The following is a 16,531-nucleotide window of genomic DNA, read 5'->3' as shown; positions in this document are numbered from 1 at the left end:
AAAAAGTTTTGATTCAAAAAGTATGTAGAGTGGGGGATAAAAAAATTGAACGTATTAAATGAGCGCTGAAATACGTATGTGGTGCTCTCTGGATAATACATCATTTTTAGTGGCGAAAGAATAAATAAAATAAAAGTTTAACTTTGACACCCTGTATTTCGGTTATTATGAAATTTCGTACTAAGGTAAGTTAGCTTAAATCGGCCTATTTTAAGCTCAGGAATCTAAGGTGAAGCTATGGCCCATTATTTACCAAACACCCTGTATAAAGCAGTTAAAATTATCAAAAGAGCTTTTCAAAAAAAAAAATGTTTGCAAACTTGCGTTATCAATACATTACTGTGTATCATTAATATTAATATATTAATGAGTACAAAGAAATATTTTATGCAAATCTCTACAGTAATTAACATAATTAATCAATTAATTATATTGAAATTATAATACTAAGAAAAGTATTTACCAGAAATATAGTTAGATCAGGTCATTACCTGACTATCATTAACACTTACAAAATTAGAATGGTTAATAAACTACTTTACTCACAGTCACATCAGGAAGCCACTTATTTTTTACTTTACTTTCTTCGGTACCAGTAAAGTACTTTTCCACTAGCACTTACCACTTTCCCTTTGCTGCTGGTATCACTGTCATTGTGTCATTAAAACATTGTTTTAAAAATAAAGTGAAATCAATTAAGGTATCTATTAAATAACTATAATATTTTTCTATGGATGCTATACAATGTGCAACTTCTCTCACTACTTACATACATTCAAAATGAACAATTCCTCAGGCAGTGAGAAAGTCGGCCATTGCAGTGAGAAATATTTTTTCTCACCGCTTCACCGCCGGTTTACATACATATGCTCGCCATTTCCATGGTAAAATGCACAATACAAACACAATTATTTTTGTCAAACAAAATGTGTTTAAACTTGTCAAAACTTATCAAAAATTACCTTTTAAGACTGTTCAACTGTGAATTATAATTTAAAATAAATAAAGTATATAAATATTAAGAATATTAACTACCTATTTGTATATATGTATTTTATTTCAATTCAGGCATATAATATACCTAAAAGCACCTAAATTATTTAATTTTAAAGTTTGAACTCTTGACAAAAACACATCCATAGAAAAAGTACAGTGTACAACACGAGAGAAAATTACATATTTCTCTCTCGCTTGATTTGCGGCACCTGCGCTCGTGAGAAATATGTCTTTTTTCTCTCTTGTTGTACAATACAATATTATTATTAATAGTTACATTGGAATTATGTTGTTGACGGTTAGGTAAGCTTGTTTGTTTAAAATTAGGAATTTCCAATTTGTGTTCTTCTATGTATATAGTGTGGAAACTACTTACGGAACAAATTTATTTCTGTCCTTGTTTTAAAAAATTGTAAAAAAACGCCGGGGCTCGTCAAATTTTATTAACAGGGTGATTCATTAAGAATGTCCAATCTTTGAGATGTAGATTCTAGACCTCAAAATATTAAGATTTAACCCAAATCATTTAAATAAAATGTGGCTCGTTACTGAGTTACAGGGTATTTTATTTAAAAATTTAATAACTATTTTTACTCAATACTTTAACACTATTTGACATATAATTGTCATACTTGACAGAAAACATAGGTACTGTACATCCTACTAAATTATATTAAATAAACTTTTCTGGCTACTACCAGAGGCGTACGACAGGGGAAAGTGAATGGTTCTTCTTCTTCAGGTGCCATCTCCGCTACGGAGGTTGGCAATCATCATAGCTATTTTAATTTTTGAGGCAGTAGCTCTAAATAGTTGTTTTGAGCTGCATCCAAACCATTCTCTCACGTTCTTCAGCCATGAAATTCGTCTTCTGCCGATGCTTCTTCTGCCATCTATCTTTCCCTGCATTATGAGTCGCAGGATGCCATACTTCTCGCCCCGCATCACATGTCCGAGATACTGTAGTGAATGGTTGACCCTTCCCAAATTCTACGCCACTGGCGAAATTGCTATTTTAGCACAATATTTCGATTTTCCAATACTTTCTATGCAAGTATAGCTAGGCATAGCTATTTTGATTATTGTATTGTGCTCCTTCATTTTTAACTTTAAATATCTCGAAAACCTATGATTTTATCGGTACGGATGAAGAGTATATTATTTGCATAGAAAGTATTGGAGAATCGAAACATTGCAATAAACTAGTAATTCCGCCAGTGGCGTAGAATGTGGGGAGGGTCAACCATTCACTTTCCCCTGTCGTACGCCTCTGGTACTAGCCAGAAAGTTTTATTGAACATATTTTAGTAGGTTGTACAGTATCTACACTATCTGCTAAGTATGATAAGGATATGTCAAATACTTTTAAAATACTGGATACAAATAGTTAATATTTATGTAATAGGGATGTTTGATTTAAAAATTTAAAAATTATTTGTACCCAGTACTTTAAAAGTATTTGAAATTGCCGTATCATACTTTCCAAAAAGTGTAGGTACTGCACACCTTACTAATTTATGCTAAATAAACGTTTCTGTCTATTACCAGAGGCGTACAGGGGAAAATGAATGGTTGAACTTTCCCAAATTCTACGCCACTGATGGAATTGCCATTTCAGCATAATTTTTAGATTCACCAATACTTTCTATGCAAATAATGTACTCTTCATTCGTATCGATAAAATCATTAGTTTTCAAGATATTTGAAGTTAAAAATGAAGGGGCACAATACATTAATCAAAATAACTGTAAAGTTTCATTTTCAACTTCAAATATCTCGAAAACTAATGACCTTAACGTTACGAATGAAGAGTATATTATTTACATAGAAAGTATTGGAAAATCAAAATATTGTGCTAAAATAGCAATTTCGCCAGTGGCGTAGAATTTGGGAAGGGTAAACCATGCACTGTCCCCTGTCGTACGCCTCTGGTAGTAGCCAGAAACGTTTGTTTATCATAATTTAGTAGGGTGTACGGCAACTACACTTTCTGCAAAGTATGACAAGGATATGTCAAATAGTTTTAAAGTACTGGGTAAAAATGGTTTTTAAACTTTTAAATAGAACACTATGTAACTCAGTAACTAGGCACATTTTATATAAGTGATTTGGGTTAACTTAATATTTTGAGGTCTAGAATCTACAACTCAGAGATTGGACATTCTTAATGAACCACCCTGTATAAACTAGCTGACCCGGCGAACTTCGTACCGCCTTAGAAATAAAACAATAATGTGTCAAAGTTCAAAAATTAACAGAAAATCAAAAAAATACTTAAAAAATATTACGTATTACCCAATAAAAGTATCAATTTAATTCATTCTGATAAGCAATATTTTTTGCCGTGCGTAAATATAAAAGATGGCGGTTTTTCAATGCATGATTAATTTTCCTTGCCCGAAACATGGACACTCAAAGTTTATTCCGCAAACTACCAAAAAACTTTTAAAAACGTCACTACTACGCTCGATACATACATAAACAAATATATTGCTATTTACTGAGTAAGAAGTGACACCGGTAGACGCCTGGCGGAGATTACTGGTCTAGTCATAATTGGTCAATTATCGAACACGGTTAAACATTATTAAATTACTAATATGGCTATTAAAAAATAAGGGTAGGTGACACAAGTGAGAAAATTAAATGGTGTATGTATTTTTAATTTATTCTTCTTCTTTTGACATCATAACCATGGATGGGCCTTTGCCTGTCTTCCATTTAGACCTTCCTTTTGTCCTTCTTGTCCATTGTTTTACATTCATAGTTTTCAAGTCGTCTTCTACGTCAAACAACCATCTCGTTCTGGACCTTCCTTTTTTTCGGCTGCCTGTTAGCTTCTATTGTAATATTTTCGTTATTGTCTTTGCATTTTCTTGTCTCTAGGTATACCCCAGCTATAGCCGTCTTCACTTTTCACAAATCTTGGGTGTCACAGGGACACCCTGTATAAATAATTATCTTAATGTTTATATTACTGAATAGAGAATTGAATTACCTTTCAAATAAGCTAGCACACGACCCCTATTCTCATTTAAAAATAGTCGATTACGTCATCACGCCCAAATGGATGACGTCACTAGTACGATATATATGCCAAAAAATCATATTTTAAAAATCGAATAACTTTTGTATTTTACATTTTTTTCTAATTCTGTAAATAAAGCAGTTTACAGGGGGGTCAAAATATAGTGAATAACCCTGTACGTAAGGGGCTGATATCACCTCTGAACCGAAGTGAAACATAAACTGTCTTCATTTTCAAAAATTTAATTCTTTATTAAAGTGCACGAACAACATATCAAGAGTCAGAGAGAATAACGAATAAAAAAATGATTTGATATGGAAAACCCCGAGAAAATAAAGTAACATACTTAAATAAAACATGCTAATTATGGGATGTATTTCCCTGGTTTTATAATTTATTATCAATTATTATACAAAAGCGTTAGCTAATGACGTACACTATGCTGTAAAACGCGGAACGAGTGATATAGAATCTAGAATGATTAAGACGTTTAAGAATGAAAATAGTCTTCATTCATAGATTCTTACAACTCTCGAGGAATAACCTCAGAGAACGTAAACATAAATTATCAAAAATAACAACAGATTTACCTCAGGTACAAGACATGATACTATGACAAGACATGATACTATGTCATAGTATCATGGGTATAAGATCAACAAGATTGCTGGACTTGAACATGAACTTGAACTATTTAATACTAGAAACTAGCATAATTATGTGCTTGACACAATTAACGAATTAACCAAAGAGTTTTGAAATATAAATAATTCTAATGGTAAAATGATTTATATCGTATGACCGAAGTATACCGTAATATTAAAAACTTTGACGATAAAATGTAAAGTAAAACTAAGGCAGCCAACAATACTGACTCCATTCATTTACATATTATACTCAGCAGTCTAAGATACGATGTAAGGTCGACTTTCACCGATCTGTTTAATGGATAAAAATTGCTCGCAAAGAATAACAAACCCTCTTTCGAGCAATATTCACGCTATTTTACCGACACAAATAAATATATTATTGACAAGTTGTTGTTTTTACACTTGTTTTAATTTAAGTTAATTGATTCCGTTAATCACCAACGGAACAGAGCCTAATTAAGACTCCAAAGATGGAATCAAAACCTCAATGTAGCCAACCTAGATGACGTCCAACCCAGACTGTCCCAGACACAGAAAATGCAGAAAATAACAAAAAAAAGCAAGCAATATCAATAGGTAATACTTGAGTAGAGACAACCAATGTAAAACAGTTGTTCCATTCGAATTTTTGTTTGAAGCAAATTTAGCTAAAGTTGCGTAATACACCAGAAAAAATAATCTGTGAACATCTGAATTGTAATAAATATAAATTCTCGACGAGTGAATAATCAAAGCAAACAATAAATGTTTATACCTGTTATCTTTTATGTTTCCATTAATTTGGTAAAACAAATACCTTAATGGGTCCATTATACGCCTACTACTAGATAGAAACTATAACTTGTTTATAAATGAGATAAAAAACCGAAATATTTCATAATTTGTACTTAACGTAAACAATAAAGGTATTGCACAATACAAAATTATTGTTGTGTATGATACAACTCTGGAGAACTACCAACAGAATGACTGAAGTCTGAGTTTATTGCACTTGAAAAAAAAAAAAACGACGAGCCAAAAAATGCGAAGAATACCATACAATAAGCCTCATCTCATAAGTCACAACCAAAAATTGTTCCTAAAGATAACACAGGCCTACAGTGTTTTTGGTGCCGAAGTGTTTAGAGCTGATTTTAGGTATATTTGGGGTGCTAATTCCGAATATGGCCTTAGTTTTGCGCTATCAGCTCTAGTTTTCAAGATAACGTAGGTCATGCCAGCTTTTATGCATTAAAATACGAATATGTTGATATGGATATACTAAATTAAAATAAAAACCACACAATTAAAAAATACGTATATTTTCAGCCATTTCATCATCATCATCCAGCCCTTTGCGTCCACTGCTGGACATAGGCCTCCCTCATTTTTGTCCATTGTGCTCCATTTTAAGCATTTTGCATCAAATTTTTTGACATTTTCTTGAGATCGTCAGTCCAACGAGTAGGGGGTCTTCCTCTACTTCTTTTGTCTAATTTCGGCCTCCACTCAAGTAATCTCTTCGTCCACCTCCAATCACTGATTCGGGCGACGTGCCCGGCCCAGTTCCATTTCAGGGTAGCAATTCGGGAAATTACATCGGTAACTCATGTTCTTAGTCTAAGTCTTAATTCCCAACTCGGTCACGAAGCGATATACTCAGCATTGACCTTTCCATTTTCCTCTGAGCTATTTGCAGCATTTTAGAAATTGTAGCTATCAATGTCAAAGTTTCGGCACCATAAGTCACCACAGGCAACACACATTGGTCACATGTTTTACGTTTTAAAGAAATTGGTATATCGCTTTTAAAGATGTCTTTGAGTTTTCCATAGGCTGCCCATGCTAGGTTTATTCTTGTTCGTAGTTCGCATGTTGGGTTGTCTGTTGTGCTCTTTATTTCGTGTCCATGGTATATGTATTTTTCCACTAGTTGTTTTAGAGATGTTTATTTTAAGACCTACACTGGCACACACTAACTAAAGTTCATGTAGCATTGCACATATCTCCTTGCGGTTGTCAGAGAACAAAACTATGTCGTCTGCGAATTAAGCCATTTAACTACAATAAAACCCTTTGTACAATGAAACAGATATACAATTAGTTTTGAGAAAAAAACTAACAAAATAGAAAAAAAACTTTACTTGACGTATCGAAAGCTTCGCTTGCGTGATTTTCTGGAATAAACATTTAAACAGTCTCTCTTCAAACCCTAGCAAAAATCTGCCATAATATGGGTGTCCCATCTTCCTTGGTAGCGGTCCTCAATGGTTTTTATCTCTTGGTGAAGTCTCTCACCTTCTCCTCACTTCTGTCATCTAGTTGACTTTGATGCTCATATTCCATCCAAGTGATTGGAAGTTATTCAGCAAACGGTTTACCAGATCAGCATAGTTTTCACTTTTGTGATTTCCCAGAAAATTTTTCATAATATCCACAAATGAAAGCCGAGCTTTTTTCTCTACCTCATTCATTGACCCCACAAAAGCCGGATCCTCTGTAAGAAGTCTGATCTGTGGTCCATAAAAGATTCCAGTTTTAAGTTTTTCCATACTTATCTGGGGAAGCTTCCTCCCTATGTAAACGAAGCATGGTCCATGGGCTATGAGCCATTATTAGGTGGAGGCTGAATGGGTTTACAAGTGGTAAAAGTATCATTTTAATTGTTTAAAAATACTCTCCAAGCTGTTTTATTTCCTTATAAAATAGTAATGTAACGACATTAAAGTATTATTTCTTGTATAAATAAGGCATAATACAGTGAGAACAACAAATATATACTGAGGAATAAGTTTAATTAACAATGTACATTCCTTTGAATAGATTTTCTTCATTATCTCAAATATTAAGACTCTAATTTCGGATTTTGTCATATCCATAAAGCTAGAGCTGATACAATAAAACGAAATCCATATTTCGATTTAGCGCCCCTAACGTAGTAAAAATCAACTTAAAGATTCACGGCACCAAAACAAATTTTTTTTTCTGTAGGCCTGTGTAATCCATAAGAGAATTTATAAGCTGTGTGAAACTCAAATTTCCCCCAGCCAGTTCGGGTTCATAAATGCTGTTGGTACGAGAGATACTCCAGGTTAATAAGCTAGAAATAGACCATGTTCGGGACAATCCAAAATCCAGGTAGCTGACTACTTTTTTAGTTATTGTAGACCTATAGGAAGAAAACCTCCTACCTGTTTCCTGCCTAGAGTTCAAGTCCGTTTTTTAATCATTAACAGAGAACAAGGACCACACAGAAACGACACAACCGCACTAAAAACGTGTACCGTTTTTGAAGACGCATGCGCGAACCTGGTTGCTTTAAGTATCACCAGCATGCTAATTCTGTCCCTCCTGGTTGTTTTACGATAGTCCGTAGGCGTGTATGGTAAATACTCGACTTAAAAATTTGTTTGATCATTTATATAATTATAATAGTTAAAATGTCTGGTTACTCGTATGTGTTTCACGGATGTTCATTTGCGACAGGAAGAGAAATAAGTTTATTTAGATTTCGTAAGAATAATAACAGGTAATTGTAATTGCTTTGTAATTTTTACATAAGTATTAGTTATTACGTATCTAATAGTCTTAATTTGACTTGATTAAATATTATTGATAATAAATCATGACGAAAGTGATTCATTTTCTTGAATTTAATTACCCCTACGTAATGCATAAAAAACTAAACTTCGCTCTGCCAAGCAAGGGATATTTCAAATTAAAAATATTAAATTTGGTGTCAGACGCAAGTCTACGAAGGGTCAGCCAGGTCAAAAATTCAACAGATGTTTTCCGTATGTTATCGCACTCCAAGATATCCCATTTTTACGAAATAAAAGAATACAAAGAGTTCTATACACGAGAATTTCTTATTTAAACGACAAAAACAAAGTACGATTCAAACAAAAATTGTTGGAAACATAATTGGGCCGATAATTGAGAAAATCTTAAAATTATAGCAGAACAAGACTTCAAAATTGCAAAAACACGGTTGCAAATAAACAAACTTACATTCAATAATGAAAAAACTAAATACTTATCTACCTTTTGCAGTGCAGTATACAAAAATTGTCTGCCAACTTTTAATTATTTAAATATAAATAACAAAGGTTACCTATATATATATATATATATATATATATATATATATATATATATATATATATATATATATATATATATATATATATGGATACATCGGAATCGTATTGTAGTGTTGTTTTCTGAATAGTTTGTTTTTTTGAATGTACCTAATATCTTTAGAAACAAAGAAAGTAGACGATTTTGTAGTTTAACATGTCTTTTGTGGATGCAAAGGTACAAAGGTGGATACATCGATATTATATTGTAGTCTTGTGTTTTATTTCACAACGTATTATGTTTTCCGTCTTTTGCGTTATTTTTTCGGATATTAGCACACTCATCACCGTATATTATAGTATAGCTTTCCGTGCGTGACAAGCTTTAGGTTCTTGACGTTCGGCAATATTTGTACTGCTTAGAGCCAATTTAAAATATTTACAGAGATAGAATTCCGCTTAAAGAAACATTGTCAAATTATGAAACATGAAGAGAATTAAATGTAAAATGTCTTCATACTTTTGCTCCAAAGATATATCAGAGAAGGTATACGTTTCCAAGACAATAACAATATTGACATTCGATTTCAACATAAAGTTTTTTTATCGATCACGAACATTTGTCACTCAAAGAGAATTGGAACTTTCAGAGTTTGTGACATTTCCGTGGAAGTTACAATGGCTGTGTTATTTTTCGATAACCCATATTAAAAAATATAATTTATTAGGAAATACCCCGACGAACAAATTATATCTTGTATCAGCCCAAGCCAAAAACAATCAGTGAATGTCACACCTACCGTAGGAAATAGGTATATTTTATTATTGGTCTTTCAATGCCAAAATCAGGATAAACAAAAAGCTATTTATATTTATGGTTCCAATCAATATGATTTTCACCATTACTTTGCATTGTGCGATATATTTGCAACCTTTTGTAAATCAAAAATGATTCCATTATTATAAAGAATGCCAACAAAAGTCGGCCCTGCACGCAACTTTTTTTTCGGTGCAATATTTTATATTTATTGAAAGTATTTACGAATTTATATGTATTGTGTGACATGCCCACTGACTATTGGTACGCTGGTTGTTCAGGTTGCTTTCAAGGTCATTGGCGGCGTGCTCACGAAGGATCAAAGGCGTGTCGCTTCTCTGTGGTCCTTGTTCTCTGTCCAATATTTAACAATTTAGTGCAAAAATCGCGATCTTTTCGATTATTTGCGCCCCGTTCAAAAGCTAAATAGTTGACATAAAATTACAAAATTTAATTTTTTAAAACATTACAAAATCTTCAAAATGCCGATTTTTGAAAGTTAAAAAGTTAATTTGTTGCTACGCAAACTGCAAAATAAGTAAAAATCGTTATTTGTTAATTAATTTTACTAAAACTACCTTAGAACTTTAGTGTTTCACCCAAAGTTGGGTATTGGGATACTTAACAAACCCTCAAAATTTGAGACCCATCCATTAGTTAGCTTAAGAGTTATCCTAATTGTTTATCCCAGAGACCTTTATTTTGCAATAACATAAGACAGAAAATAAAGAAGATAGGGCAATTCTGCGTATGCCAAATGAAAGTAGAAAACTGATGTTATCAAAGTGCACTAAAAAAAAGATAAAAAAATGATCTAATATAGTCAAAAATCCGGACATCTTGGATATTAAAGCACCCTATGTAACGCACAGCTGAATGTGGCTGAATTTTTATGTTTGTGCGTCACAGTGTTGCCATGCTGTTTTCTATATATTTCTTTCATAATTTCAATCAATGTTAAATGTACCTACAAGAATAATAGAATAATAACGTTTACTTCTCCGTCATTATACTAGGTAAAATGACAAATGAGGTGTCAAATTAAAGCTTATAATACAAGGATAGTACTAAATGTGAGAAATTAGACCTAGATTGTCTCTCCCTCAAAAAATAAGCGTTATATTGGGGATTTCTAATGTTGACATTAAAAGTTGCACTATTTTTTTTCTATAAAACATTTTGATCTAAAACTTACCAGAAAACTTCTTAGTACTCTTTACTTTAAAATAAACGTGATTGAGAAGCTAAATTTAAAACTTCGTCACACAACTTTTGCGATTAAACTTTGCAATGCACAAATCCGCACCTTTTTCCGATTTTGACAATGTTCCTCCACATAAAATTCAAAATAAACTTCATTTTCGTTTTCAGCACCCTCGAAAATATAAAGTATGAATAAAATTAGCCATTCATCCCTCTGTGGTCAGTATCTCGAAAACTAAGCGCTTTTTTGAGGGTGTCACGCTCGTGTATAATATCACAAAAATTGTAACGTGATAATATGAAAAAATAGAGGATACGGCAACGATGTCACAAGTGATGGTCGGATCGAACGCCAAAATCTACACAGACATATTAGGGTGCTTTAATATCCAAGATGTCCAAAAATCCTAATGTCAAATTTGTGAAATTTTGTAATTTATAAACATTTAGAATAACTTTAAAAATATTGTCCGTAGAAAAAATCATTTTACATATTAGACAAGTTGGTATTTTACACGAATTTTTAAAAATGTAGTTTAATTGGTGACTAGTCGTGGTAAGTGAAGAGGGAGCTGGGAGCCGACAAATGCATGAGTTCAAAAACTAAAAAAGGCAACTTAAAACTACTATCATTTTCTATATCTCGGGATCTACTGAATATATTTTGATCGTTCTTTTTTTAATTGGTATGTAAATTTTCTGTACATTACAAATATGCAATTTTTCTAGACATTTATTAATTAATAAACAGTCTAATTTGTTTAAACAATTTTTGAAAAAATAAATTTTTCCCAAAAATCCATGATTTTAATCATACTATCGTTATTGATCATAGAAAAAGTAAGGTATATTAAAATCATTTATTTATTAAAGTGTACTTTAACTTTTTCTGATCGTTAATGATACTACGATTAAAAAAATATTTTTGTAAAAAAAATATTTCTTTCAAGATTTGTTTAAACAAATTAGACTGTTTATATTACTGTATTAATTACTAAATTTATAAACAAATTGCATATTTGTAATGTACGTAGAAATTACATACAAATTAAAAAAAGAAAAATCAAAATCCAGTGAGTTGATCCGGAGATACAGAAAATAATTATATTAGTTTGAAATTGCTTTTTCGGTATTTTAACTCGGTGGATTTGTAGGTTCCCCCTATAGACCAGGGCGCATCTGTAAAAATATTAGTACATTTGGACGTTGAGAGGTGACTCAAATTTTTTTGCAGAAATTGCTTGAAAATAAATCAAATAATAATATTTGAGTTATCCTCCCTCTCAAAAAGGTCCGGAACATTGTTTAAATAATCAAAATGTCAAAAATTTAAGGAAAAATTCGATTTATTTCTTCGTTTTTTGATTATACCTTTAAAAGTATTCATTTCCGAGAAAAGTTGTACTGACATAAAAGTTGCGTAATTAAATTTCCTACAATATAGAATTGGTTAATAATTTAAAAAATAGTCACCCTAGTTGCAAAATAGCAATAATTGCGAAAAAACGATACAAAAACAAGTATTCGAATTTTACGTTTTTCAACCATTTATGCTACACTTAGGACCTTCATATTTCACCCAGAAAAACTTTATGATACAGTAAAACAATACTGTAAATTTCATTAAGATCGGTTCAATAAATTTTGCAAAATAAATTTTGCAATCCAGCTTTCGTAAAAAAAATTCATTTTTTCAAAATGTTACAAGACTGAAAATAAAGCAGATAGCAAGTTGAAAAATTTTTTGCGTATAGAAGTGTACTGTACCTTTCATTTGCAATTTCTCAAAATTAAAATCGATTAACACCACGGCGTCAGGAATTTTTTTAAATAAACATTAATTATTGGTGCTACGCGCAGGACAGCGGATAGTTTGCTCTGATTGGGCATTCAAATGACCTTTGATAATAATTGATACATTTTAATTTTTATTACATTTCGATATAAATAAATAAATTTGTTTATTGCAAAATAAAAACACATACTATATCCTTTGAAATAACACTTTTATTAGCAAAAACTTTCTTTGTTCATATATTTTAACTTAAATAATAAAAGTTTATTATTTCTAAACATATGCAATTGTTTAAACAATATTTCACAAACAATAATAAAATTAGTTTGATTTTTGTGGAATTAAAATATTAAAATATAACAAAATACAGAGTAAGAAAATAATATATTAGATAAAGATTGGAGGAAATTTTGGTGGAAATCAAATTGTGTGAATCGAACACCGCTGTCCTGCGCGTAGCACCAAAAATTATTGTTTATTTTAAAAATTTTCTGACGCCGTGGTAATTAATCGATTTTAATTTTGAAAATTGCAAATGAAAGGTACAGTACACTTCTATAAGTAAAAAAAATTTCAACTTGCTAGCTGCTTTATTTTCAGTCCTGTAACATTTTGAAAAAATGAATTTTTCTTGCGAAAGCTGTATTGCAAAATTTATTTTGCAAAATCTATTAAACCGATCTTAATGAAATTTACAGTATTGTTTTACTGTATCATAAAGTTTTTCTGGGTGAAATATGAAGGTCCTAAGTGTAGCATAAATGGTTGAAAAACGTAAAATGCGAATACTTGTTTTTGTATGGTTTTTTCGCAATTATTGCTATTTTGCAACTAGGGTGACTATTTTTTTAAATTATTAACCAATTCTATATTGTAGGAAATTTAATTACGCAACTTTTATGTCAATATAACTTTTCTCGGAAATGAATACTTTTAAAGTTATAATCAAAAAACGAAGAAAAAAATCGAATTTTTCCTTCAATTTTTGACATTTTGATTATTTAAACAATGTTCCGGACCTTTTTGAGAGGGAGGATAACTCAAATATTATTATTTGATATATTTTCAAGCAATTTCTGCAAAAAAATTTGAGTCACCTCTCAACGTCCATCTCAAAACAGATGCGCCCTGGACTACTAGTAATCGTTTGAACTACATTTTTGAAAAATCGTAGAGGGTGCTGTGAAGGTACAATGTTTGTGCAAATTTATTCAGAAAAAATACAAATCGCATTCTTTAAAATGACATTAATGAGATTCCTTAATTATTATAAATAAATTAGCTGTAAATTAAAAAAAAACATATGGCTAACTTTGTCAAAAATGAACCTAGGCTAAATTTTTTTTATTTAAAAATTCATGTTAAAATACTATCTTTTCAAATACATAAAAATATTGTTTCTACGGACAACATTTTTAAAGTTATTCTAAATGTTTATAAACTACAAAATATCAAAAATTTGGCATTAGGATTTTTGACTTTATTAATTATTTTTTTTTATCTTTTTTTAATACATTTTGATACTATCACTCTTCTGGCATACTCAGAATTGCCCTATCTTCATTATTTTCTGTCTTATCTTATTGCAAAATAAAGGTCTCTGGGATAAACAAATAGAATAACTCTAAGGGCCGGTTGTTCGAACGCTAATCAAAAATGGAATCAACTGATTATTATCAAATATTTAATTACTGTCACCAATTGTCAATGTCAACTTTGTTTGGGTTGCTGAAAACATAATTGAACACAATTATTAGATTTATTAGTCAATTACGTTAATAATTGTTATGTTAATTAATAATCAATAATTAATTATTCAATCAATTATGTTCATTATCATAATGATAATTAACATAATTGATTACAATCAACTGATTGACGTACGAATGAGGGGAGTTGTTATTTGATGGTTGTTAAGGGGACTTAATTATAATCAACTTCTTAATTAGCGTTCGAACAACCGGCCCTTAAACTAATTAATGGATCGGTCTCAAATTTTGAAGGTTTGTTAAGTACCCCAATACCCAACTTTGGGTGAAACACTAAAGTTCTAAGGTAGTTTTAGTAAAAGTTATTAACAAATAACGATTTTCACTTATTTTGCAGTTTCCGTAGCAACAAATTAACTTTTTAACTTTCAAAAATCGGCATTTTGAAGGTTTTTCAATGTTCTAAAAAACTAAATTTTGTAATTTTATGTCAACTATTTAGCTTTTGAATGGGGTGCAAAAAATCGAAAAAATCGCGATTTTTGCACTAAATTGTTAATAATTAAAAAACGGACGCGAACTCTAGACAGGAAACAGGTAGGTTTTCTTCCTATAGGTCTACATTTACTAAAAAATTAGTCAGTTACCTGGATCTTTGAGTGTCCCAAGAAAATCCTTATTACTCTGGACCATGGACGTATAAACACAGATATATATCTGTGTTTATACGTCCATGCTCTGGACTAAGAGGCTTTGTTTTCAATACAAGTCTTATTCCAGAGATGCAGAAACGTCAATAATTACGAGAAAGCGTTTGATCGAGTACAGCATGCCAAGATGATACAAATACTAAAAGAAGCAGGAATTAACAATCAAGATCTGAAAATAATTAGAAACCTTTACTGGAATCAGACTGCAAACCTCAGAGTTGACGGTGAACTCACCGAATATGTCAAAATCATGCGTGGGGTGAGGCAAGGCTGTATTTTGTCTCCTCTAATCTTCAATCTCTACTCTTAAAGAATATTTATCGAAGCTTTGCACGAAACTGAACAAGGTATTCTACAAAATGAGTGCCGGCTAAAGAACATTAGATATGCAAATGACACCATAGTATTTTCGAACAACCTAGAAGATCTACTAGTCCTTATGAACAAAAATACGAATTACAGTCAACAATATGGACTCAATATAAACGTAAAGAAGACAAAGCTTATGATCATCAGTAAGAAAAAGACAACCGAAGGTCAACTCTACGTCAACCAAATCCCTGCAGAAAGAGTGAAACACTACACAACTACCTCAGCATCATAATAAATAAAGAATGATAGAATGAACCAACCAACGAAGCCAAGAGATAATAGCTCGCATCGGAAAAGCTAGATCCCTCTTCAACCAGATGGGGGCTTTCCTCAAGAGCCACAACCTCTTTCTTGGTATAAAAGTAAGAATGTTGCAATTGCGATGCTATGTCTTCTCTGTTTCTTTTTATGGTGTAGAATCGTGGACCTTGAACGAAGACGTATGCAGAAAATTGGAAATATTTGAGATGTGGTACATCGAAGAATACTTAACATCCCTCCTTAAAATCAATACCTTCTATCTGCTGTAACATGAGTTTTGTGGGAGAGACGAAAAATCTTTTTTAGGGTCACCTCCTGTTTTCATATAATATTGTTTGACCTGTTTTGTAGTCATTTTACTATGAATTGACTACAAAACAAGTCAAAAACTATCATATCAAAACAACAGGTGATCCTAAAAAAGTGTCTTCGTCTCGACTACAAACAAAACTCATGTTACAGCAGATAGAAGATTTTGTCACATCACCGACGAAGAGTAGAGATGTCGGGCAAGGTACATAAAGAAGGAGAAGATGGCCCAAGATCGAAGCGCATGTGGAAACATTCAGGTCGACGTCACATAGAGATAAAGGCACAAAAATTATGGTCATGCTGCAAACATTAAAGAAAATACTTACATTCATCATCGGTGTTCTCGTCTTTTGAAAAAATGTCATCGTAAAAAGCTCCTGTAGTGTTTCTACGTACTATCGGTGCCTTGGCTTTTACAATGGTAACCGGGGTACTGAAAACAAAAAAAAAAAATTAAAGTTCAATGCAAATACAGTATGCGCCAAAACAAACGACACAGAAAAACTAAAGCTTTATTAAACATGAAAAATTAAATAACAACATTTCAAATAATGCGAATTTGAAGTTTTGCTTCTATACAAAATGTGTTCAAAGTGCTCGACATTGCGTTGCAAGCAGTA

At 31.7% G+C, this 16,531-nt stretch overlaps 1 protein-coding gene across 3 annotated transcripts in view; it reads right to left on the bottom strand.

The window, feature by feature from the left end:
* Positions 1-16,531, bottom strand: part of LOC114332103 (mitogen-activated protein kinase kinase kinase 4) — a 177,090-nt gene that overhangs the window by 100,022 nt on the left and 60,537 nt on the right. For all 3 annotated transcript variants that reach the window (XM_050644696.1, XM_050644697.1, XM_050644698.1), the window contains exon 2: positions 16,238-16,344. In XM_050644696.1, coding sequence (XP_050500653.1) covers positions 16,238-16,344 — 107 coding nt within the window. The remainder of the gene's footprint in view (positions 1-16,237; positions 16,345-16,531) is intronic.

The sequence above is a fragment of the Diabrotica virgifera genome, chromosome 2 (genome assembly GCF_917563875.1).
Source record: "Diabrotica virgifera virgifera chromosome 2, PGI_DIABVI_V3a".
NCBI classification, from domain to species: domain Eukaryota; kingdom Metazoa; phylum Arthropoda; class Insecta; order Coleoptera; family Chrysomelidae; genus Diabrotica; species Diabrotica virgifera.
This window is presented reverse-complemented; position numbering and strand designations above follow the sequence as displayed.